Below are 27,418 nucleotides of genomic sequence, written 5' to 3' on the forward strand. Positions count from 1 at the left end.
GTTTTTGAGGCCAAGACTTGACAACGGAGCTTAGTTTGAACAGCGGTGCCATATGACAGGCTTGTTTAATGATAAAAACACAGTAATAAGGATGACAAACAATGGCTCTGTGAGTGCATCGGAGCTGAAACAGCTGAAATTGAGGACTTCGGCATGAATGCCTCCTTTATCCCGATCATATCGTATCTATGCCGCCAAACACCCACTCAGCCGCTTATGCTCCCACTCATCCCGTACCCCCTATTTCTTTATTATTAGCACTCGTATGACGACACTGTAACATCCCCATACTGATAAGACAAACTCCTGCGGTTATCAATTACCCTCCTCTCTCAGGATTATAAAACTGCAGCACAACAAAACTTTCCTTGCAACTGCTCTTGCTCCGTCCCTCTCTTTATATCAAAGCCTGTTCAGCTTTGTAATATTTCAACCATGTTTCCACATGGAAATAAGGTAGCACCGAGACAGCCAGAGGGGTCCAAATACATGGATACAAGTTTCAATAAGACTTATTGTCTGTGGAGACAGGGAGGTTAAATACCAAAAAAACATGTTTTTATCTCCAGCCCAAGGGGTAAACATTTCAAACATTAGGAAATGCTGAAATATAGGATGGTGTGAATAAATGGTTGCAGCAAGGTTTGAGAGATAGCCACTGTTTAAACAAGTGGACCTGTGTTCATGACTACTCTCTGCGGTGTGCTGAATAAAATTCAGTCCGGTTCAGTTCAAGGATTATTTTTGCGGAAGGGCAGCTGAAAACACAAACAAGAAAAAATAAAACAAATGTCTTCACCTGGAGGACCATTCCTGTGTTTACAAAGTCTAAGGGTGTGTGGCGAAAGCAAAGACTGCTGCAACACCATTGCGAATATTTTAGGTTTAAACTACCACCTTTTCATGATGATGAAACTTCCAGAATACATGTCAATCACAAAAAAAACAAGGTTGCCATAACTTGGTTCCGAAAAGTTTACACTCAGGGTCCCAAGAGGTCTCCACTCCTGAGGGAAATATGCTGCTAAATGCAACACCATGCTCACCAATTAGTCAATTTCCGCAGCTGAAAACGATGCCATGCGAGTGTTAGCCATAGCCGTTCTTATCCATCAAAATTTGTGAAATGTTTTGAGTTTTTTAGGAAATAAATTATGATATTTACACAAGATATGTAATTTGACAATTTAGATAATGTTAACAGAATCGGAATCAGAATTGATGGTGTATGTGCAAATAAATGCAGTGATTGATAATATTGGCAAGCATTGTGCTAGTTCGAGAATGTAGGCTACTTTTGAAAAAAAAAATTGCAAGAACGAAAAATAAGATTGCAAGTGAGTTCATTCATTCATGCAATGGCGAGATCACAGACTCTTGGAGGGGAGCTGTCTTCTACTCACAAACACTAACATAAGGTTTGACTCAAGCTGCATATGTATTCTACATGTACAATCAGAACTAGTGTTCACAGGCTAAACCCTGATAGATGCAGGAAGACTGAGTACACTGAGTGCATATTCTGAGTCAGCAGGTTTGATCATGTTAGAACATCCTGATAGGGGTTTGCAGCATCACCCTTTTTCTCCCATCCAGGTTATTCATCTCCATCCCTCTCAGAGAAGAAAGCTACAGCTGAATCTCGTGTCACGGGACATCGTATCATTTAGTTTGGGAGGATTTTGATTGCCAGAAATGGCTATGTTTGTTCCCCTTCAGATCCAGGGTTTCTGGATTCTGGACCTATGCAAACAGTCACTTCTTCCCTCTCTCAGACACTCTCCTGCCCAGTCTCCAAATGCACAAATTGAGACGTGTCTGTCTAATTGAATAGGAAACATGTATATTTATGCGACTGTGTGTGTGTGTGAGACTGTGTGTGTGTGTGTGTGTGTGTGTGCGTGTATGGGTGTGTGTGTTCCTCTCAAGAACCCACTAAAAGCACCTCGAGCCGCTTGTTCATTACAGTATACTGGATGAGAAAGCCTTTGCACACAGAGCGTGGGCAGTTTTGTCGGCCTTTTGATTAAGTCATCCTCCTTCTTTTTTCTCTTTTCAATTTCACGTCTGCCTCTCTCCCTCAGTCCGTTCCTATATCTCCATTTATTATTCGACTTATACAGACATTTGCAGAGAATTTGTATTTCTGTCCACTTGAGCAATGTTGCCTATGTCTTTGTGTATTTAATTTCAATTGTAAACATACTGGAATTTTTCACCTTTGGAATAGAAAGGCAGTTACTGGTCGTTAAAGAGCCCAGCAAAGGAAAATTTAATTAAAATTAAATTAAAATGCGTGTGCTGTGGATTAGGTCAAAACATGTTGTGGCAGATAAGCCCACCAATCACTGCTCACCAATGAATAACATAGTAAAAATGCGAAATATATAAAGATTAAGAATTACATTTATGAGGTTCAACTTAATTGCCACATATAGACCATCAGTGGCATTGATCGTGCATACAAGGATGTAAGATCAACGTGTGTAATTTAGCACAGTGAATTTTGAAAGACATACATTAATCACCGCACCGACACTTGCATGTCGAGAATTCATCCCCAGTAAGGGTTAAGTTGGAGCATATTTGCTTATCGTGAATCTGTTTGTTCAGTTAATAGAAACCCCCATTGTCACTGACTAGGTAGTTTTCATTCTGTTTGCATTTATCCAGCAAAAATACTATTGGACTACTAAATCCAGTCTGTGGTTAGTTCAAACACTTCTATTCAGCACAGAAAACAGTTAATTATTAAGCACAGTTAATAAGGTTAGTAACTCAGCACGGCTATCTACAGCAGTGACCAACGCTTCCAGTTCATCACAGAGACATATCAGTATACTTAGTTCAGCTTTGGTGGAGGATTTTGTGCTTAAGATTTGTTCATTGAAACATTGATCTGTACTGCACAGGGACCAAGGCCGAAGTCAATTTGGATCTGCAGTTGAATTAAAATTAAATAGAGATGAGGTCTTTTTTTATGGCCTAACAAGAAAGAGGAAAGTCCACAGAAGCTTTTTTAAAGATCTATTGCAGCACCATAATCCACTTTTGAGCTTCCCTCCTCCATACTCAGAGTTAAACACTGATATATATCCTGAATAAAAGTTTGACCCTGACGACGATGATGTGGTTATCTCAAAATGCAGGGCGATCAATAGAAGTTGAACTATCTATGTGCTACAAAGTGTTCGCTGTGAGAAAGATGCTGACAGACTTTCTACCGCTTTAAAAGTCTGTACAATCCATCCATCACCCTGAACTACATTGTATAGCTGTGTTATTATTACAGCGCTTCTATGTGATAACCGAGACAAGTCATTTATTTTGTGGAGAGAAAACATATTTCATATCTTCATAACCTCAAATTTGATATCCGTGTTTTTCCTGCATAGAGACATTTTCGGCGAATAAATATAGCCATTTAAAACCTCTCCAAATTTAGCCCAATTTAAGTCATCCTTCTTGAGGGGCTGGGCAATAACTTGAATTTAAATTTTGATTACTATTACGGCTTCCCTCAATCATGAAAACAAAATAATCATAATTAAAATTATTGTTCCGCACGCCGGGGCATGCAGGCTTGTAAATGCAGCGAACCCTTCTGCTGTGCACTCCGCTCGGCCCCGCCCTCACCTGATAGTTTATCTTTCGGCTGGTCCAGAGCGTAGGAGGGAGATGTTGTGCATTGCCGGGTGTTTTGAAAAATCCTAACCGATAATTTAATTCTTTCCTAAACGTCCTTGCTACTAATCGGATTTGGGAGCCCCCTGGTGGTTGTGGGATACTGAGACGCAACGTGTTTCCCTTGTGCTAATTTGAATAATAATGACAGCAGGCTTAAAGTGTAATGCACCACTACATACAGCACAACCTCTGATTCAGCGCAGGGGGGGCCACATTGCATTCGACACACCAAAGAGATATTGCTCATCCCCTGGATTTAACCGGGATTCCAGTCTCAGATAACCTACGTGTACCACCTACACACACCGCCACCATTTACCCATAGATGTATACCACCCACTTCACCACAAAACAAGGCGTCATACTGCTATACAGAGAGGGAGCCCATGACTACAGCTGCTAGTGGAGAGATAAAGCCTCCAGTAACCTGTAATCCCGCACCAGCTTCTCACATTCAGCATTATGGTCACAGCAACTGGTCCACCAGCTGAGCATATGTCTGGGATAAACAGTAGATGAAGAGAATGTACTGTAGGGGCCACACAAGGAAAGATGGAGGTATTTTTACTCTCCTCTCCCAGAGGTCTTTCATTTTCTTTTCGTTTAGTTCCCGTAAATTGAATTGAATTGAAAAAAAAATTATTTCGAACAAGTAAATAATAAAAAATAAAAAAGCAATAATAAACAATAAAATAAATGAAACAAGTGGTGAAACAGTTACAATAAAGTAATATTTACACACAATGAAAACCACAAATGAAAATAAACTGTCTTACACTTGCTTTATCTGTTCGAAAAGGGGTAAGAACACTTATTTAATCTCACCCCTTCTCCCTGATTTATATATCTATAATGACTATTGGCTTCCTTATTAATGATATAATAATAATTTAAAAATAATAATACATATTAATATATATTTTTCAATATGATACAATTTGTTACCAATTGCATATTTATCTAATAATATCGTCGTATTTATCTAATAATATTGTCAAGTAATCTTATAATAATAATAATATCTAATTAAACATTCAATATTATATAAATACCGTCAAATATATACAAATATACATACATGTAAACATATACACTATGTTAAACTTCATCCCTGTACCTTGTGAAAATCAATTCTTTGTATTTTATTTTAAACTAGTTAATGTTTGGACATTCCTTGATCTCCCCACTCAAACTGTTCCATAGTCACACACCACATATTGAAATGCAAAACATTGTCCTGGTCGTACGGACGCTGTGACGAACTTAAAGCTATAGTGCAGAACTTCTGTTTCCCCCCATGAGGAATTCTGAGTTGTTACAACAACACTGCCTGCTCATCTACATGAGGAAAGCTTTCTGTAATTGTGCATGGACTTTATTCCTTCTGCTGTATGTCCAGTTTTTTCTTGGCAGTAGAATTAACTGAAACATTTCTTGGGCACCTCTTGAAGATTTTCAGAGCTCCAGAGCCAGTATGGGGGGGGATACCTGTCTGTTAACACTGCCATACTGAGAAATACAGAGGGAGTTCTGTGGAGCTGATCAGCTCATTCAACTTTGTGTCAACTCATTTGACAATGGCTTGAATGTCATTCATTAATATGAAAAAGTTACGCACTATATTTTTAAGCCAACCACCTCTCTTCATTTGATTAAGTACCAAGGTCAATGGCGAGAAATTAACAGGTGCAGACAAGCTGCTGATGCACAACATGGCTTATTGGCTGGATACTGTTTTAATCCAAACACATTACAGCAATTTCTGATGGGAAGAGCGAGTAAACAGATGCAAGCATAAGGTTTGAAGCAGAAGGTTATTTCCTTAAGTACTGGTACAGTGTATAGCAGTTGTTTGTGACAAATTCAAAGGCAGACTTATCTGCTTCAATAAATTTCCTTTAATTTGTTCTTATCAGTTTTATTATCCGGAGAGTATTGCACAGTGTGATTTAAGAGTTGAGAAAGGATTGATTAATGTTCCCCTCCTTCCTCCTCCTCCACACATTCTGCCTGCATATCTCATCTAGCATATTGGGGGAAACCTTGGCGACAGTGGAAGCAATGTTAGCTAGCAGGGCATTCTAAGAAGTGCCGTCAACGAGACTTTGCACGAAATGAGAAGTTTTGACTGTTTTACGCCAACGCAAAACAATAACTGAGAAAGCGTGGGAGGCTTGTGTTTGCTCACTTTAGCAAAGCACATTGCGCTGGACAGTTTTGACAGCTCTTCCAACCATTCCCAGGGAGATATAATGGCGTGTTTACAGTATTACTGTCACACTCCGAAACATATATACGTAGATACAAGCGAATATATGCTATGCAAATGTTACCTATCACATAAATGGTTTTCTCCTGAGACCACATACTGTGTATCAGAGGTGTTTTTATGTCTTCATGCCTTCTTGAAATAGGTAGTAAAGGTGCAGGTCTACTTGGTCTCTAATGTAGAATAACAAATACTGGTTTCTTTGTTTTGCTGAAGCACCAAAGCCCTGTTAGTTCTCTTGCGGCCAGAGAAAGAAGGCTTGACTGCCGATTACGAATGCCTAACAGCGATATATTTCCCTTCAGGCGGAGGCTCACCTCAGATCACACGGCCGCAGAGGAGGGGAATGGTTACAGTTGGACATCTGTGAGATGTACGTCACACACCCATCGACCACTCAAACTGCTCTCCACAAGCGATGCCTTAAAAAAAAGCTTATTGATTTTAAAATAATAATAGTCGGTCTCTGCAGCCCTTTGAGTCGCAGCATTACCTCCATATCCGTCCAATTTCAGGGATGACTGCAGCCGAGCGAGTTCAGGCCTTTTTAATCACTAACCTGTACGAATTGGTGGGAGGCAATCATCAGTGGTCATTTTCAGCTATTTGCCCCACACAAGGATCCACATCTCCAGTATGAAATGTTCAGTTGATTAATATCCACACACACACACAGCTCCTAGGTGTACGGCCTACACAGTGACGGGCGTATTTAGGAGCACCGCTTAACAGAGACGTTTAGAGAGAGTTTAACGTTTTAGAGAGAGTTGGAGTGGGAAGTTTTTTGCCCTTCCCAATACTTCCCAAAGGTTTTATTTTCTCAGTGCAGTTAAAACAAATAAAAAGTAACAACACTCTTTTAATGTCTGAATACATTTTTTTCTCAAATCAAGTAAACATGTGGTTATGTATGTTTGAAAAAGTCCAAGAAGCCGGTGGCCGTGCATCAGAAATGAGTGATTTAACTTCATTGTAGTTGCAAAATATGCCCGAATTAGGGTAACAAATCATTTGAAAATCATGTGTGAGACTGTATGAACTGTTTTGTAGTGTAAAGAGCATTTTTATTTATTTATGCAGTTTCACACCTTCAAGAGGAGACTATAAAGTCACACAGCTTCAGCAGTTAATGGGTCAGAAACTGAAAATGAAAAACACTGGCCACTTCTTGAGGCTGTTAAAATATTCAGGATATTACACTGTTGTCTTCATCTCATCCACACCTCCCAACTGATCACTAATTCACCTTCTTCATTTCTTTCACAGCGGTACGTGGGTGTCTTAAAATAAGATTTCGGTGCTAAATGATGATTAGAATTACCCAGTTCCCCTTGAATTCTCCACATGAAGTAAAAGCAACGTATTTCCGATGACTCAACCGTGGAAATAATCACACCTATTCAGCCAAGTCTATTTATTTTTCTTAATGTGGGGCACACACTTGAAGTAGGAGACTTTGCTTTGAGGGAGATATTGCTTTCCTTTGATTTAACTGTCAGTAGAGGGCTCTCATGATCTGTCTACAATGGCCCTGACCTCTCATCTGCACTCTGTTGCAGTAAATGTATTGAATGACACCCACCATCAACAGCCTTTCATGCCAATATTGAACAAGGTTTTTTCTCTCCCTCTCGCTGTGTTTTTCTCACCTCAAACAATAGCAGAGCAGGCTTTAATGTTTACATCATCCCACTTCCCCCATGTGTCTCTTTGTGTCCTGCTGCTCGATGTCCCATTGATTTCATTGCATTGAGTCTCCTTTTTAACATTGACAACATGATATCAGCCCCCCCCCCATACCCCTCCTCTTTTCCTCTGCACTCCGACCTCCAGCGAAGGTGTTTCAAAAGCCTGTTTTGCTGTCATTTAAAGTGGATGACGACCTCATCAGCTACACACTGGCCTCTACTGGATGGAATAAGTTATTGCCTGAGGACAGGAAATCACAGGAAAGGGTTGAGGTGATTTTGAGGAAGATGGGCCCCTTTCAAATGTTTTTTTTTTGTAAATACAAGGTTTCAGTTTCATTAGGGGTTCATGTTCATGCCTATGGGTAGTTTAAGAGTATGCAGCAGCGCACAAATGAGAAAGTCGAGTTTAATCACTTCTCTGTGTGAACCTGCTCGTCTTCTCATCTCCCTAAAACATATTTTTGGCAGGCTTTGAATTACCTGCACTCATCCCCCCTGTCTAAATTGTTCAAATATGTTAGAAGTTGATCAAACAAGAGGCTTTAGGAGCGCACGGCAGACAGAGCTTCCCCCGTGGGTTGTTGGGGATCAGACAAGAAAACCAGGGAAAAGAACAAAGGCTTGTCGAGACTGTTAAAAATGCCTTGACCGTGGCAGCCCATCAAGATTCATTCAGTGAAACGGACATGTAATATCCGCCGACTGAAGAACACTCTGAAAGATGTCAAACTCAACTTCTGTCTTCAGAAAAATATGGTGTCAAAACAGGGCGATGGTCCCATACAAGACATGATACAACTTTTACTTTACTTGCTCTGTGACGTGTCAAACTTAAACCAATAAATACAATCTCTACAAGTGCTCATTACCTGCTCAATTTGGTTTTCTACCATTAAACTGTTTTTACAGTGAAGTGTCCAAAACACAGAGTGCCACTGCTGAATCTCGTCTTTTCAGCCTCTATCTGAAATGCTCCATTTCAGCGGCTGTCTCTTTAAGCCTTGCATTCCAAAAAAGCCCAGTGTGCTCTAATTGACCCTGAATCTAACAGCCGGTTTGAATCTATCTCTGAATTAGATTTAAGGGTATCTGGTGGTGTGCTTATCACAGGTGGAGATAGTGCTAAGTTAGGTTGGTAGTGAGGGGCCTGGCTCTCCCCTTTTGACGAAGGGGAGAGAAATCTGATTGGGGGATTTGAACACAGGTTTTAAGACCGATGGAAGAGAAAAGAAAGAGGGTTGTTTTTTTCTCTAGTCACACAAGGGACCAATATTAATTTTTAAAAAACAATAAAAAAGTGCATTTGGCATAATAGGTGACCTTTAATACTCAGAGGTCAACATAGTAGCATAACAAAAGGAGTTTTAAAGAAGCAGAAGAGTATTATTAGAATGGTGTTCGTCATTTTGCGGTTAGCAGGTAATGATCTAAACCTGAGCATTTCTTGTTGAACCCCTTCTACAACAAAGAAAGACTGCTATTTTAAACTTACTCCAGATTGCAATGATACTGTCACTCAGTTCCTACTCTGTCAGACTCTGTGCGACCCTCAATGAATCAAACATAGCCCGCGACACACTATATCCCAGGACCCAGTGACAGTCTTATTTCCAGCCATAGCAGAGGCATAGTTGTTTACAGAGAATGGTGGACAGAGGAAGATTGGACATCTCTAATCTGTCAAGGACATGACTTTTGGTCAAAGAAAATCCGTCAATTTTATTGCATTGTCTTTGGGGCCATTTGGCACGCAGCGATGGAATTGGGAGGCTAACATGGCGCATTGGCTTCATCTACCACTGTCGTCGACCCCTAAATCTCCCGGACGGATATAAAGTCCAATCTATAACCTGTAGAATCTGGAAACACTTGCACAATTCGGGCAATTGGGCAATGGCCTTGCTCTTCAGTGCAAACTGCTGATCCGAAACTAACGATCATTCCTCTAACCATGAAGATGATGCACTGTTTTCGGTGTCCATCACAAACTAATAATAAAAAATTAACAACTCAAGCAAGGAGGTTTAAAAAACATGTCTGATACCATCTGGCTGAAAGTTAATTGAACACCTGTTTTCCCAAAGAGTCCTACAAAATATTGCCTCAACACCAAAGTTAATAGACATGTAAATTAATTTTTCGTAAGTGACATCTTTGACCAAACAGTGTGTGAGTGTGTGTGTGTGTGTTTGTGTTTGAGTGAGAGTTAGAGCTTTAAGTGGAGAGCAGCCACCGAGGAGAGCATGTGCAGCACCGCAGAGATCCACCCCCTGAGGTCCTCTGACGTCAGCAGGAGGCTGATGGGAATTCAATACACACCATCCACACCGCCTATTTTGCCCAATACAATCAACTGCAGCTTGTTTGTCCGCAGTTCTATTGATGGTTTGGGACCAAGAAATGTAATTGAAGTTCTCGACAGATTCTTTTAGCTAAAAAGGTTTATGTGAATGAGATGGAGTGTCTTTTCTCTTATTTGTTAGGCTGCTAAAACTAAACAGTATAACATAATACCACTGAAAAGCATCCATACATTTGAAATATAGCACGGCCAGTTCATTTACTGTCACCTTCTTCTGGTGTGTTATAAAATATGACATTAAACTATCCAATATTCCAATAGGACACATACTCTAAAGAGTGTTAAAACACCTTCTTTTACTGCAAAGGTAGCCAGGGTATGGTACTAAAGAACAATTATGATCCCAATTTTCAATCCTTTCAAAATATGGCTCACTTTCCAACCAAACTCATCTAAGCTAATTTCTCCACCTCACAGGTCTGTCCTATTCACCATCACCCTGCCTCTGCAGTAAGCTATTTCCATCTACCAGGGACCCACCAGAGTTTTCTGTGTGCTGTCAGTCACCATTCATCTGCACGAAAAACTAATTGCTCCTGCTTTATTTTCCAAACCATACATGTTGAGTTACTATACAGTCCGTGGCCTTATTTCCAAATATATAACGGAGCCCATTTTCCTGGGTGAACAGATCTAATCATTTCCCTTTAAAAAAAAAAACTCTGTGCGGATGCCAGCATATCCTTGCTGTGACATGGTTTTGTGCACAGTCGTGTGTGTGTGTGTGTGTGTGTGTGTGTGTGTGTATAGGGTCAAGGGGTGGAGGGAGGGAATGAGGTAGGTGTAAGGTGGTGGGAGGGACGGGCACTTGCCCACAGTCGAAGCCCAGGGCTTGAAACATGACCTTTCAACTTGCCACCGAGCATTAGAGCAGCAAGCGGAGACATTGAGAACTCTAGGCAGTATGGAGCTGGCCTCTGCCCCCACTGACACCCTCTTTCACTTCAATGTGTGTCACACAAGCCACTGCAGTCAAGGTAGATTTTCCCTGTGCCCCCCCCAAACAGACATATAGTGGAACAACAAGAGTGCAGAGATGGTTGTTTCTCCAGAGCATACACAGTCAAATTGAACACAATTCTTTTAAAAATGTTAACTAATGCTGGGCTTACACCAGAGGACTTTTAAAAGACTTTGAAAAGAATGAAGACTGACACCCTCTCACATCTAAAGACAATCGACCCACACCTGAGGACAATTAGTCATTAGTTTTCAGTCACAGAATGAGATTTTATAAAGACAGGGGGTTTCATATTGCAAGACTACAACTAGTTCCTTTTGAGATTAATAGTATTTCCGCAAACGCGATTGTGATTATTTAATTTAAAAAAAGTGAATTAAATATTCCGAGCGGGGGACTTCCTTTAGTTATTTGACCAGCTTTGTTTGCTGATCTCGTCCCCCAATAACTTTAACTCCTAACCCTAAATTTAACGGTAAAGTGTTAAGGTTGCGCAGCTGTCAGCTTGGCTCTCCAGCCGAGGCTGCTAGGTAAAAGCGTCCGAAATAAGTGCCTCACAAGCGGACACAGGTCGCGACTACTGCCGCTCCTCCTGCGTCATGCTTGGTGCAGGAGAGAGTCTGACAGTGTTTACGTCGTTTTGCTTGAGCCAACCCCTTAAGACTAACGATAATATCAAACCTGTTTGATAATGTCGGAACGTCAAGACGGGAAGAAGACTGAGTGAAATCGGGTCGGATGAATACCTCACACCAAACGACTGAGATTACGGGCGCGCCCCACAACTCCGGCAAGACTCCTGTGATTTCAGTCTGACATTGGAAGATTGTCTGTGACTGTCAAATCGCGTGAAAAGTCTTGTAGTGTAAGCCCAGCATAAATTATTAACTACTGATCAATTAATGTATTTATTTAATGTTTTCTATTGCCTATTCGTCATGTATTGTGCTTTGCAAGATTTACCAACTGGTCAGTGTTCGATAGCTGGTATGTGTGTATTGTGTTCTGTTGCTGGGTATGTGAAAAGTACAAACAGTAATAAAGTTAATTGAATGGATTGTATAATAAATTAGTGGAATAACATTAGCAATGCCTTAAATTATTTCAATTGAGACCCTCTAGTCCTTCACAAGGCAGCAGTCCAGATAAAACGTTCTGGTCTATGGTATTATATTTTTAATTAACAGTCCCCTCTTGAGAGCAAATGTGTGTGCATTTTGATTGACCTTAAAACAAAGTTGTCTCTGATACTTTAGAAATTAATTGTGTGACTATTAAATGTAACGTTATCAAAGTAAATTATTTTGGGAACCTGGGTCGTGCGGGAGAAAAAAAAACACAGAGACCGGATTACAATTCCCGACAGCTGCTTTTTGGCCCCAATTGGCAGTGCTTCCTGGGTTGGAAGGTGGTGAGGGATTGGACCTCATTGCGGTTCTTTTTGTTAATCAGTCTGCAGCCTCCCCAAAGCCAATAGTGGGAGATAGAGGCATTAAGGACTGAAGTGTAGGGGGAATTGGCTATTCAAATTAAGGCAGCACTCTGATTCTCTCTATATTCCCCCGATCATTATTTTTAAAGGTCACTTATGGTTTTATAATCTGATTTGCAAGCGAGGGCACTTTAAGGTGTATGTGTCCAAGGTGCTGCACCAAACTTTAAAGCAGAGCAATACTGCTGTACGTTATTTTGACAGCATATAGTAAAGCTGCTGTCTGGGCATCTCACAGTACATTGCAATCTACCGGTTGTTGTGCCCATGTTCAATTTGTGCATATCATTTGTAGGTAAAATAACAACATTTTCTGATTTGGAAAATAACAAAGCAGAACTGCAACATTCTTGGTTCAGGTCCAGAAGGGGCCCTTGTCGCATGTCATCTCCCTCTCAGATCAGACAAAGTAATTAATGAAAAAACAACATCTTTGTTGGGAAGAAGCAGCAGGGAAAAGCCATGAATTTTATAATCTTGTATTTTGCTCATGAAAATTTTAACATAAAGATGGTTAAAGCAAATACGCACTGATTTATATTTTAGTCGCCTGATTTTTGCAACATTCAAATGGAGACCGACACGTGTCAAAGCATCTTTACATTCAATAGTTTCAGGTTTGAGTGCCAGCTGAGTGCATCTATCGCCTTCTAAAGCACTGGTTTATTTCATTGATATAGTGTTGGTTAGGGAAGGTGGCAGGCGTGTGGAAAGCAGTTGTCTCAAGGGTGTGAGTACGCCCCATTCCACCAGACAGTGCCTCAGGCTGTAGAGGGTGCAGATCTAAAAAGCTCAGAGGGCTAAACATTATGAATTCACATGTGTTTTTGTCTCCCCCTCTCCCTGGACGCCGCCTTGTACTGCAACTGTCCTCGCCATGTACTGAACAGCATGTGAATTGTTGCTTTCGGGGCTCCGCTAACATCTCTAAAACTCGAGCGCAGTCGGAGGGCAAGGCCAAAGCCCCGGCCTGATGGTGTTTATGGTCAGATGGAATGTGAACTCTGGGTGAGAAAAAAGACGGGAAGTAATTATGAAGCATCCCCCCCTTTGCTGGTTGTTTGTTTGGACAGACCGGCTGTCTCACAGCACAAGCTGTGGATGGAATACTAATGCATATGACTAATGATTCTCTCTCGCCTCTCTCCCCTTTTTACCGATTCCTGTCTACCCAAATCACTTTTCTCATTCTAGCTTCTCTCTTTCTTTCTTTTTGAGTAATGGATTATTAATTTGTGACTAAAGGGACAGATGTGACATGTCCACACATGTTTAGGTATTTAGGGCGAGTAGTGCCTGACCGAACATTTTGCCCCCTGGGGCTTTGTTAAACATACCCCAACCTCATCACTGATCCTGGTTTCTAATCACTTGTTCATTGGTGGACATTAAAGAAAAACCTTGTTGTTCCCAACCATAGAGTGGGCCTGTCTAATTCCCTGCCCATCCATATTAGTTGTTTAACTTCTCCCAAATCATATTTTCTCCTGAAAGTGGCACCTTGAGGGAGGAATGGGAACACACTCTCCACTGGCAGATTAAAACCAGCTAAGATTTAACCAAGGATTAAACACCCACTTCGGTATTAGGAGGCTGTATAAACTGTTCAAAATGATTTGGGTATTAAGTTAAGAAGATTTTGCCATAACCAGCCCTTTAACCACTGTTTGGCCTAATAAAAAGAGCTGCACAGGGGACATGGCAGAAATGTGCTTTTCTTATCTTCAAATGTTAAATTTCAACATATCATTTAATAATTCATCAAATCAGTTGAAGAAAATACAATTAAAGACACTGTGTCCCTATTTCATGTGGTCACTGCAATTAAAGGGGGTGTCAGCGATTATTTTTGTCAAAATTAGTGAATATATTCTCATGATCTGTTACCTGGCCCTGTGTCCTTTTTTCAGTTTATGCTGGGTTTACACTAAAGGCTCATTTATCCTCTATGTTACATACGCATACGGATAAGGATGGAGCCTTCTGTCCGTACTCTGCGTACATTACGTCCGTAATTCTGCACGTATCCTGCAAGCTTGCGGATGCGTACCGAACGGACAGAACGGAGCATTACTACCGAAGATCACGGGGGGCGCATAGCCAACAGTTCACTTTCACTTACTGTATATTTGTTTACAAACACAAACGAAAGACATAATACTTTAGAAAATGTTTTAACTTTTGAGGAGAGGTTTTTATGAGTTGGTACAAAATTACATACACATTTATCTACTGTATATATGAAGTTACACGGCCGGGGCACAGAGACATACAACTACAACAGAGCAGCATGAGCGGGGATCGCACGGGGAAGAATGTCAGCTAGACGGGAGGCTGACGGCAGCCTCTAGTTTAGCCTCTTCCATCGCTACGGTAGTAGGCCTATATCGCTAAAGCTGTTTCTTCCATGGACCTATTATAAACTATTTATTCCAGTTGATTCGACTGTTTGACTCTTCTTCTTCCTATTTGAGTAACTTTTTACTCTGAGCGGCGCTGCTGCCCACTAATGGTTGATTTGTTAAATGTCGATTCCAACATAAAGGACGCATGGAAGTATGAGGGCATTGAAGGATATAACGTTGTAAACGTACGTCTCTATTTACGCACGGAATTGGAGCATAAATGAGCCTTAAAGGACTTTGGAAAGACTGAAAACTGACACTCTCACATCTTAAGACAATCAACTTACACCTGAAGACAATTAGTCATTAGTTCTCAGTCACAGACTGAGATTTTGAAAAGACAAGGGGTCTCATATTGCAAGATGAGACTTGTACAGACTGCAAGATTCCTTTTGAAATTAATATTATTTCCAATTCTGCTACCAGGGATTAAAAGGGATTTCAAATGAAACGTTTTTTTTTGCAGGTAAAATGGACTGGGTGTATAAACAACTACAGTGCTGAGTGAAAGTTTGTGAACCCCTTGAGCCTTTTGGAATTTTATTTATTTTAACCATTATTAATACATTTTTATCAATACCAGTATTTTTTATATGAAATAACAGATGTTTATCAATTCAAAATTTTTCTTTTCCAGAAATCAACTGTTAAAACAGATAAAACTAATTATTTGACAAATGTTGTATGTGCAAAAGTTTGTGAATCCTGAGCTGCATTGCTTAAATCGAGCAAGGTAAACACAATCAGGTGGGCCAAATCGAGTAATGAAATAGACCAATGTAATGAGAGATCTTTAGGGAAGAAATTGGGCGGCACTAGATAAAACAGAGATAAAACCAGGTCAGTTTAGGCCCACCAAACTGAACCCATACAGGTCAGACATGCTCAAAGGGGAAAACATCTCAGAGGATCTCAGGAATAGAGTTTTGATGTTGCACATTTGTCTGGGGACAGCTATAAATTCATATAAAAAAAGTTTGAGCTCCATCGGTCCACCGTGAGGCAAGTCAACTACAAATGGAGAGCTTTAAGAGTGACTTAACATCTGCCTAGAAGTGGACTTCCTTCAACAATATCCTCAAGCGCCACAAGAAAATGGATTTTTCAGGTAAAAGCCAACCCAAACATTACATCTGGAGATTTGCAGATCATTTGCCACCACCATTCTTCACTTGGGAGAAGGTTCTCTTGGTGGTAGGCAGAGTTGCGTTTTTGCCCAAACATGGCGGTTTTGGTTGTGACCAAACAGTTAAATTTTGGACAAATCTGTCCACAGAAAATACTTCAGGTATCTCCATGTGCTCTCTGACAAAGTTGTGACAAGCACTTTTGTTCTTTTTTGAGAGCAGAGGCTTCTTCAGCAACCCTCCCTTGAATGTTGACTTATTCTTATTCTTATTGTGGAACCATGCACATCTGTCCCAGATGCTGCAATAGAGGTCTGCAAATCACTAGATGTAATGTTTGGGTTGGCTTTTAACTGAAAAATAACGTTTCTTGTGGTGCTTATGGATATTTTTTAAGGAAGTCTACTTCTAGGCAGATATTCAGTCACTCTTAAAGCTTTCCATTTGTAGATGATTTGCCTCACGGTGGACCGATGGAGCTCAAACTTTTTTTTAATTAATTTATAGCTGTCCCCAGACAAATGTGCAGCATCACAACTCTATTCCTGAGATCATCTGAGATTGTTTTCGCTTTTAGCATGTCTGACCTGTATGGGTTCACTTTGGTGAGCCTAAACTGACCTGGTTTGATCTCTGTTTTATCTAGTGCCGCCCAATTTCTTCCCTAAAGATCTCTCACTACATTGGTCCATTTCATGACTCAATTTGGCCCATCTGATTGTGTTTACCTGTTCGATTCAAGCAATGCAGCTCAGGGTTCACAAACTTTTGCAGATACAACATTTGTCAAATAATTTGTTTTATCTGTTTTAACAGTTGATTTCTGGAAAAGAAAAATGTTGAATTGATAAACAAACATCTGTTATTTCATATAAAAATACTGGTATTGATAAAAATTTATTAATAATGGTTAAAATAAATACAATTCCAGAAGGCTCAAGGGGTTCACAAACTTTCACACAGCACTGTATATGCCCTCATCACGTGGGCTATGTGTCATGCATGATCACGTTAAAAGCTGCAAACGCAATTGTGATTATATTTAATTAATTAAAAAAAAGTTAATTCAATATTCTGAGCGGGGGACATCTTGTAGTTATTTGACCAAATATATTTGCTGATCTCGTCCCCAAATAACTCTCACTCCTAACCCTGTATTTGACGGTAAAGTGTTAAAGTTGCGCGTGACAGCCTGGTTCTCCAGCCGAGGCTTCTAGGTAAAAGTGTCTGAAAAAAGTGCCTCACAGCCGGACACAGGTCGCGACTAATGCCGCTCCTCCTGCGTCGTGTTTGGTGCTGGAGAGAGTGTGACAGTGTTCACGTCATTTCGCTTGAGCCAAACCCTAAGACTAACGATAATATCAAACCTGTTTGATAATGTCGGAACGTCAAGACGGGAAGAAGACTGAGTGAAATCGGGTCAGATGATCACCTTACACCAAACGACTGAGATTACGTGCGCGCCACAACTCCAGCAAGACTCCTTTGATTTCAGTCCAACAGTGGAAGATTGTCTGCAACTGTCAAATCGCGTGAAAAGTTGTGTAGTGTAAGCCCAGCATTACACGCAGTACGTACATGTAGCAGATCTTGAGCAGATATTCAATGATTTTGACCAAATTGATTTTGACTACAAAAAGTTCTCCAGAATCGCTGACTTCACCTTTAAATCAATTTTGGATTTCATGAAGAACTATTATGACCGTACTATTGAGAGAAGTTTGTCACCACGGCTTAACATTACCATTAGCAATCCAATTAGCGCTGGGATTGGAATGGAGACAGTTAATGGCCGACCGTGTTGCACAGTGACGTTCACGATCAATTTAACTTTCCATTCAACATCGGTGGCCACATCACAACAAATCTCTGTGAGTACAAGTGTGGCCTGCTGCCATGCGTCTAATGCTTTTTCCCCCCCATGCTCGTTACACCTCACAGGAATCTATTTCTTTCCATAGAAATGATCATAATAACACTAATAACTCCTACCACTGGCCTAAGTCGACTCCACTCATGACGATAAAGAATATAAAGAATGGCTGTAAATAAAATTAGATTGCATTGATTGAGGCAGCAAATTACAGCATTTAGGGTCAGCTTCGTCACCATATTGGCTACATTTGTTGTCTAATAACCCCCTCAGGGTTGACCTCTAAGCCATTAGGGAAGGTCTGCAATGAGGAGAAAGGTTTAAAAGCGTTTGTCCTGGCTAACTTACAGAATAATGACTAGATGGTCAATATTAATAGGGACAATTTTAATAAGCAAGAGAAAATACTGCATTCATTTAATGCTTATATCCAAATGTTTCCAATATACTTTCGTTTTTACCTATATTGTCAATACAACTATTTGTCCAATTCATCTCTGTCCGACTTTCCAGCTTTCTCTCTTTCTCCTCTGAGGATATGGTGCGTGAGAGAGAAACGATCATCCCTCAGTTCATTAGAGGAATACAAAAACTACCTACTCCCCTGTGCTTCACACTCCAAAGCCTGCACACACACAAACTAAGGGTGTTGGAGCACCCTTAGGACCTGTATTCCCTGGTAGTAAATTTGCGTAAGATTCACAACGGAATCATAAAATGCGGGAGCTGTTACAGCCGGGATAAGCAAACGGCACACAATATAATTTGAAATTTAGCAATTTAGCTCCTCATTCACGCGTCATGCATTCTTTAAGCTGTTATGATCAATATTTTTATATTAAGAATAGTTTTAAACCCCTATGTGTCACACTTAGTGATAAACCCACAGAGAATTATCACCTGATTCTGCCGTTTCCCTCGAACATATAGATTTGTAGCCTCCTGGAGCATACTGTTTTCTAGCTTTACTGCTTCCATTAACCTGAATTCCAGTATTATCAGGTCTAAAACAGCTCTTAACAAACAAAAAATAAAGACGAGATAAGCGAATATCTGACTGAATGTGTAAATAAACTACTACTTGCTAACATGTCCGTTACAGGGTATCTGCAGGTTTCAGCATGTCAAATATACAAACTACACTTTGGTATACAGTATACTCCATAGAGAGTTTTATTAAGTTTGAATATCAAATATTCAATGCACTTTAGCTAACAACTGCTGTCTAATTACAGAAAAAAAATTCAGCAGTCTGAATGAAGACAATGTCCCCCAGCATTTACCATCAAATAAATATAAGAGATCACTGTAAAGGCAACCTGAAAACCCATCATTACCACCTTTTCAACTTATTATAGAGCTGTATCAATTTACATTTTCTGATTAATCGAGTAACCAGAACTTTAGCTGCAGCATACAGTATGAGAATGAAATTTAAAAAAATGGGGAAGAATGTCCTTCAAATTTGAATTACTTATTCAATAAACAACACACTTTGTACATTAACTTTTCTTTTCAGAACTTATAGCAGAAACTATTTAAAAGTTGGTTCCACAGGTGAATGTTTTTGCACATTCAATATCGGAAAATACTGTATAGTAGGCCTAGCCTACTGTAGATATAGGCCTACAGGTTTGCATAACTGGGATGCCCACAGGACCTGAGGTTATTTGTGAAATCTTTTATTTTCTTCATATTGTTGCAGGCGGGCAGGCTAATAAACTGTGGGTATTAGGGTTATACCGATTGGTGATGGAAATGTAGGCTCCTATCTGCTATTGACGGGACGATCTGCAATAGTTTTTATATAGCCATCAGAGAGGGAGGCAGTGGAGAGAAAGAAAGCGACAGACAGACAGACAGACAGACATAGGCCTTTCACACCAAAAAGAACCAAGAGACAGTTCCGGGCTGGTGCTGGGGCCAGTTCAAAACTGGTTACAGCCTTATAAAAGTTATGAACCGGTTGGTTTCACACCGACCAGAGCCAGCCATGGAGTCTGCAAGAGAGCAACGTCATGACGTCACTGTAAACGTGTGTGTCAATTTGATCGCTACGTTTGGTAATTATGTTGTGTTCACGTCTCGTAGTAGCGTTTTTTTTAAATATGGCGGGCATGAGGTTTGAGTTGGTCTGGTTAGTCAGGATAATCCCTCCCCCGGCCACTGGTGCAGGCAGTTCTCACTTCTAGCCCAGCTCAATCCTGAGGTTGGGGTTGAACCAGTTTGTACAGCCCGGAGCCGGCTCTCTGGCGGTGTGAAACCAAAAAACTGGCTCTAGCTCCGAACTAGCTCTGATTTTGAGACCATGGTTGAGACTTGCGTCTCCCTCTGTGAGCTCACGGCAACGCGACCTGAATGACCGTCTGATGAGCAGCTATTAATTAATAAATATAGATAAATAAAATGTTTTACTTAAAGCTCACATATTATGCACTTTGCTGTCAATTTTATATGGTCTAAGTAGTACCTAATACTTATTTTTTTAAATGTTTGCTGAAAAACCCGTTCAGATCATTTATTGTAGCAAGCCTCTATACCCTGATGTTCCTCTGGTCTCCGGATTACCTATATTGGTGTCTGCAGTCTGCGATTTGGCTGGCCCCTCCCACCTCTCTGCCGGGCCCTCCCACCGTCGCTGCCGTGCTCTCGTGATACTAGAGAGACACTGCGTGACTGCGAACACAGTTTTTACCCGGAGCGAAGCCATACTTTGAACAGTTTGACATGACCTGACATGATTAAAACCAATGAAAACAGTAGCTTCAAAGTTTGATTTCTACAGGAATAACTTCCCACCCTTTGTGGTGTTAAAAACGAGGCATTATTAAACTGCAATGGGAAAGCTAAGTTAGTGTAATAGAAGCAAACGTTGGATGCTACATCCGAAGCTACATGTGCGCTAACGGCTAAAAATCACACTCAGACGATTTAAAACCAGTGAAAACAGTAGCCTCACATTTGGTTTCTACAGGAATAACTTCCCATCCTTTGTGGTGTTAAAAACGAGGCATTATTAAACTGCAATGGGAAAGCTAAGTTAGTGTAATAGAAGCAAACGTTGGGTGCTACTCCCGAAGCTACATGCTACACTAGGTAAATAACAGGCAAACAACCATTGAGGAGATTCTTTTTAGTTTCACCGATGGAATTACTACACAAGTAGTTCCCTAGGCTTTGTCTCGTTACAAACGCGGCGCTTAGCGGGGAAACAACATGGCTGTCGCTAGGAAAATTTTCCAGAGGATCTTGGGGCAGAGGACCAATAAGAAATGGGGGGAGGGGAGTTATCATAGAATACTGCACGGTGGAAGTTTCTGGTTACTAATGTGGGGGGGGAAACATGGACATATAAAGAAAATATGGGGAAATGGCTGTGCCGACTGTGACGTTATAGTCGGCGAGAATTCTGACTGGAGTATATTGGGGGGGAGGGGTGGGGGTTTCAGAAAGGGGGACAGTGAGAAAAGGAGAGATTGTTATTTTTTTTTATATTTTGGCAGTCTCTAGGCACACCGTGGACCCATGGATATGTTAGAACACATTTAAAAAGTGCATTTAGCATAATATGTGACCTTTAACACAATACATCTGTGTGAGTTGCGTTTGGGTCAGTAGCCTACCTACATCGCCAGCGGGCGGGTGGTTGCATTTGTGAATCTATACAATAAGGTATATTTGTATGTATTTTTACAACTGTTACAGGCAGAAATTGATTCAAATTCACTTTTGTAGTATTACTCTGTATGAGTTGGCAGTCACTTGCTGCTTGTTTAATCCACCAGTAAATGTCAAGTTTACCTACATTTATTCGAGAATGTCACATTCGGATTTTCCATTAATGGAGATTTAGCAAAGCTTCATTTAAAAAAGTAAAATGCTAAAACTAATGCTAAATTAAAACTTTACTGATGATGTTACAAGTTTTAAGATGCCTCTACAACATTTTTATATTTCACAGTTGATCCCTAGAATGGTAAAATAAATATCCTCACTAGAATACAATCCCACACATCCAATTAAATGTTAAAAGTCCAGTCGTCTATGTTTACTTTTTTCTTCCTAACACAGCCATGTGACCTTTGCCCTCTCTCCTTCTTTCAGTCACCTAGCGGAAAGCCTGGAGACAGTTTGTGTGTGTGTGACTTAGTTGAACAGTAATGAGATGATTGCAGTGGAAAGCCTCTGGTTATCATTAGCCCTCCAAGGATCAAACATCAGATCAAACCAACAGCGAGGCGGAGAGATGCAGGCCACAATTAGATATTTGAAAAAAATAAAGTAGGAAACCTGTATGAATTATGGGAAGGAAAGAAATTAGCACATTTTTTATATACTGTATGTGCAATGCTAGATGATGGAAGTTTGATTATGATCAGAAAGGGATTCATGCCTCAACACCTTTACACAATCCCAAACCCAGACTGGTTTATACAATTCCATCCATGAAAGGCATAAGTAGCCTTGTCAATGGGCTCCAGCAGACAATGGGGACCAACAGCACACAAGTGGAACATTCTCTCATCACTGGTTTAGAGGTTTTTGCAGACAGCTTAGATTGTGTCGCCCCTTGCCTGTAATGAGATATCTGCTTGATGTCTCCATGAGAACGTCTGCATTTCCACACATAGCTATTAATCCAACAGCCTCAGGACCCAGTCTCTTTGCAGTTACTGCTCGTCACCCAGACCTGAATTTCATTTCATTTCATTTCATTTAACTTTTATTTATCCTCGAGAGACCAATTGAGGGGTGACCCTCATTTTCAATGACGTCGAGTTCAAACAAATTCAAAGGAAAAACAACAATACATTAACAATATTCAACGCAATACATCAAATACACAACAACAGGTGAAGAGAAAAACAATTGAAACATTTACACAGTGGTGAAATTAAGTGGTAGCAATTAAAATTAAATGGGTGAGAGTACAATATAGCCTAATTAAAACAGTTACAGGTAGAGTTTGGCAGATTTAAAATAGTTTGTTTAAATTGGTTAAAGGATATGAAGTTATTTAGTTTAATTTGTTGCTGTAAGTTGTTCCAGGAGTCAGGGGCACTGAAGCTAAAAGCTGTCTTTCCTAGCTCAGACCGGGCTTGTGGGACATAAAGCATAAGCATGTCAGTGGAGCGGGTCTGATAAAGCCCATCTGAGATTTGCAGCAATTCAGTTTAAATAGAATAAAGGATAAAGGGTTAGGTAGGATTTTAATTGCAAGCTCAGGTATGGTGACTGTGAGCACCGCTGTATCTCTTCATACAACTACATTAGTCATCTTGGCCATTACTTTCCAAAGTTAATGAATGAGTATAACCACAAGAAAACTGAATACCAACTCTCAACAATGGAAAGTTAGATGAGTGAAAGTTGAATGATGATGTCAGTCTGTGAACTGTGATGGATGTTTACGGTGGACAGTGGGTAATCATTTTAAATGTCACTTTTTTCCCCTTCCAAATTAGTTTTGGCAGCCCTGAGCTTGTTCCATTGGGCACTCTACTGATTTTATGCATCAAGTTCAATTTACTTGTCATTGTAAATTAATAGTTAGCCTGTAAAAAGAGCTCTATAAAGTCTTCTTCGGTACTGGAGGGAAGGAGCGGGATTAAATAACTTTTAAGATGTCTTTTGGGTTAAATGTGGGTTTGGAGATGACACATTTATACCCAAAGGTATGTTTAAAACTGGGGCCATGGAGTCTGAAGTTTACCAAGCAGGGAAAGTTTAATAAAACAAACCTCTGAGTTGCATATAGGGGAGTTTGACACATATCAGGATCAGTACATTTAAGGATATCTTAGCTTATTTTAACTTTGGTTTCGATTATTCCTTCCTTTAAATCTGTCACTTGTGAGTTAAACCCCATTTAATGCCCTTTCACTGTGTTTCCAGATGTCAGTAATTAACTTACTATCAATAGGAATGATGTCAAAAAAAATAAATAATAAGAACCATGTTGCAGTAGAATCATCCTTTAAAGGTCATATAACTTATTCCGGCTCTACGTTATTGGAACTTCTGCGCTGTGACATCCACAACTGTATGGAATGAAGGGTTCTTCCTCGACAGGCCTCTCTCCTGGCATCCCTCCCCTCCTCTTTTCGACTATTCCTCTCTTTATCCCATCCTCCCTTTCTTTTGAGGCCCTCTGGACCCCATCGAGGCTCATTCTGTTCATCCCACATGTGAGGGGTCAGTGTGTACCCCACAAGAATAAACCAGCCACTAAATGTGAGAATCTTTGTGTACGTCCTCATCCCCCCTACCCTCTTTCTCTCTCTCTCTCTCACTTACTTGTGCCCTATAGACGAGAATTGGCTCCATTCACCGCGCTTCCCTCCCCCCCGGAGCGGACTTCTCAGGGCCCCAACAGCGCAATTCTATGCCTTATTGCTCCAGCTCCTCCATGGAGAACAGTCTCGTCAAAGCATTTGTGAAGAGACACAGACGGAAATGAACTGGCTTTGTGTTTAGCCTTGACATATAGGCTGTATGAGATCACGTGGTGAAGTGTGGGGCAAGCATTTAACAAGAGGAAAAGGGCAGAATGTGTAAAATGTCTCTTAAAGGTCTCCAAGTGGCCATCTTGGAAGGAGAAAATGCCAGGAGCTGTTTAAAAAACAAAGTAGTTTTATGAGTTTGGCCCTGCTGGCTGTTATCCAGCTTAATCCACATTGTGTTCTGACTTCCTACGGACCAAAGCTGGTTTCTCAAGCTCATCTCCACCTCATGTTTAATCTCCCCCTAGCTCTTTCATTAGGACCACACCATGTGTTGATTCTAAAGAAATGAAGCGGACACCTCATTTCGAGCAAGAATGAGCCAGAGAGGGCTTTTGTCCGCAGCAGGAATGCACATAAGACAGAGAGGAACACTGTTTGGTCTGACTCGGGTTGCTATACCAGTTCTGAAGATAGCCATGGCAACGCAAGTAAGAAGGTCTGTTGGACCACATAGCGCTGATACAATACAGCTGCTCTGGGGTTTGTCATTCCAGTCAGGCCTGACCCAAATTACGACATCCTGGGCAAAAGTGGCCCACTTCAACCAGCCCACATGCAAAAGACGTACTTAATTGGACTTGCATATATTTGGCTGATAGCGATAAAACACAAACATATGGATGTTTGAAGTCTAATCACAGCGGGAACGGCACTGTTAATGATTTAAAACCACAGTCCATAGCCCATGGCTGCTGGATTATTGGCACCTTCCAATTGTTTACATACTATGTCTACAAGCCACTTTTCCATCTGCGGTTATAATTCTCCGCATATTAAGCTTAATATTCTTTTATATTTGCATATGTTTATTATCTCCTATCAACAGTCTCAAGGGAAATTCTGCATAAAATGGGATGAGCAACAAAGAAGCGATTGGTACCGTGTCTGCAGAAGTGTTTTGTTGAAATATGAAATGGCAAAACTAAAAGGCGTTATATTTCGAAAAACACACAAATGAAAAACATTGTTTTGATCGGCAGAGAAGTTTCCTTTGCAATTTAACCAAAAACTTTTCCTATTGAGAGATTACTAAACAATGTGAACACAACAGGGGGTTGATGTTGGCAGTTCTGGAAATCTCACAAATGGCAACTACAGTACACACAGATACACAAACTGAGAAATGCATCACAAATGGCTGCTTTCATACTACATACTATCCACTCTTTCGGAAGAATATAGGTCAACTCCAAACTTTTCAGCTTGCCTGGCTGCTCAAGTGAACAACCTAACCATCCCATCACACCTACCCAGTGAAAGCAATGCATCACTAAGTGTATATGCCCGAAACAATCCACTTACTTCATTTTGGAGGTCTGGTAGTTGTATATCAAAGCTTGAAGTAGTTTATCTAGTCTCTTTTCATCTGCACCTCTGCCCTGCTGCCCTGCCTCTCCAATACTATGTCTCTTTGTGGGCTGAGCATACGATAGCCGTGTAGTTTTTTTTCTTTTTCTTTTTTTTGTGTGTGTTGCACGGGGTGAGGGGAGGGTGTTTGGGGTGGGTGTTGAATGCCGGGTTTCCTGACTCGTGATCAGGAGCTCATTACCCCCAAGGTCACTCCTGGGACGCCCTGCCTGGCACTTACCCAGGGCACCGGGGACAAGATGTTAGATGGACGATGAGAATGAGGAAAGAGAGAGGGAGGGAGAGAGAGACAGAGAGGGCTAAAGTGCCTGGTAGATCCCGTGGGGACAAGGAGAAATAGCTGAGATTTATACAAACAGATAGCGATAGTGATCCAGATGCCAACGGAGAGGCATATATTCAAGAGTTGCAAGCAAACAAAACTAAAATGAGGCTCTTAGGAGCCTTGCTGTGCATGCTGGGAACAACAGCCCAGTCAAACCCACACAGAGTTATATAAATTATCTTGTTGATCCATGGAAAAGTGGGTTCAACCACAGCAATCAATAGAATATTGACAAACCCCATCTGGGCTTTGGATCAGCTTCCTATATGGGCCACCACTGCAAACGCATTTGACCTGTCATTTGAATGACATCTGATTATGTCATGTTTTTATAATTGTTTTTCTCTCTTGATCCAGTGGTTGTCAATCGATAGTTTTTGGTGTGTGCTAGTTTTGTGGTTGTCCGACTGTAAAAGCTCATCCCAGGCATCAGTTTCTGGATGATCAGAAGATAAACACATTATAATCAGGATGGCTGCCAATGAGAAAAAGGGACTTATTGTGTCTTCATGCACATGTTAACAAGATAAAGAGACTATTGCCCCTTTCCCACTTTTTTTTTTGGTTTCGCACCGCCAGAGAGCCGGCTACGGGCTGGAAAAACTGGTGCCAGCCCAGCTCCAGGTTTGAGCTGGGCTAGAAAATATGAACCGCCTACGTCAGGGACCGAGGAAAGGATATCCTGACCAACCAGACCAACTCAAACCACATGCCCGCCATATTTATAAACATTGCTACTATGAGACGTAAACACAATTACCAATAATTACCAAATGTAGCGATCAAATCGACCGGCGAAGAATACCCTGTGTGGGTCCTGTTTGGTTAACAAAACAAAGCGAGAGGCAACACATGTAAAAATAAGATGTATCCGCCCCTGTTGTTGAGCTTAAAGCTAGCACTAGCTTTAGCATTACCCACGAGAGCAGCGACGTTGGGAGACGTACACAGACGTTCACAGTGACGTCATGATGTTGCTGTCTTGCCGGCTCTGGTCAGTGTGAAACCAACTGGTTCGTAACTGGTATTAAGGCCAGGACACACCAGTCCGACTACCCGAAAATGGAGACTGCCGATTCAGGGAGCTCCAGTCTTCCCGTCGCGGCCGAAAAAGTGCAAAGAACACACCAAACTGACTGCTGACTTTCCGTACGCTCTGCGCTTGCGCGGGACGTAATGTCTCCATAACAGCAGGCGGCGCTAATCTGTATTGTGGCCCGAAAAAAAACGGAAGCCGGAAATGATGGGACGGCTCTCTAGACCATAAACATAGATAGAAGTACGTATTTATATTTATGGACCATAAAGAGCACCATTTTTAGCAGAGAGTGTCGAGCATGGTGTCGAGCAGT

At 40.9% G+C, this 27,418-nt stretch overlaps 1 protein-coding gene across 1 annotated transcript in view; it reads right to left on the reverse strand.

The window, feature by feature from the left end:
• The window catches only part of ptn (pleiotrophin), a gene marked incomplete at its 3' end in the record, with an annotated part of 45,774 nt that extends 19,997 nt beyond the window's left edge, over nucleotides 1-25,777 (reverse strand). The window contains exon 1 of the mRNA XM_080051499.1: nucleotides 25,676-25,777. Coding sequence (XP_079907625.1) covers nucleotides 25,676-25,680 — 5 coding nt within the window. The 5' untranslated portion in view covers nucleotides 25,681-25,777. The remainder of the gene's footprint in view (nucleotides 1-25,675) is intronic.
• Nucleotides 25,778-27,418: the final 1,641 nt, after the last annotated feature.

The sequence above is a fragment of the Ammodytes marinus genome (assembly GCF_949987685.1).
Source record: "Ammodytes marinus genome assembly, chromosome: 22".
NCBI lineage: Eukaryota > Metazoa > Chordata > Actinopteri > Uranoscopiformes > Ammodytidae > Ammodytes > Ammodytes marinus.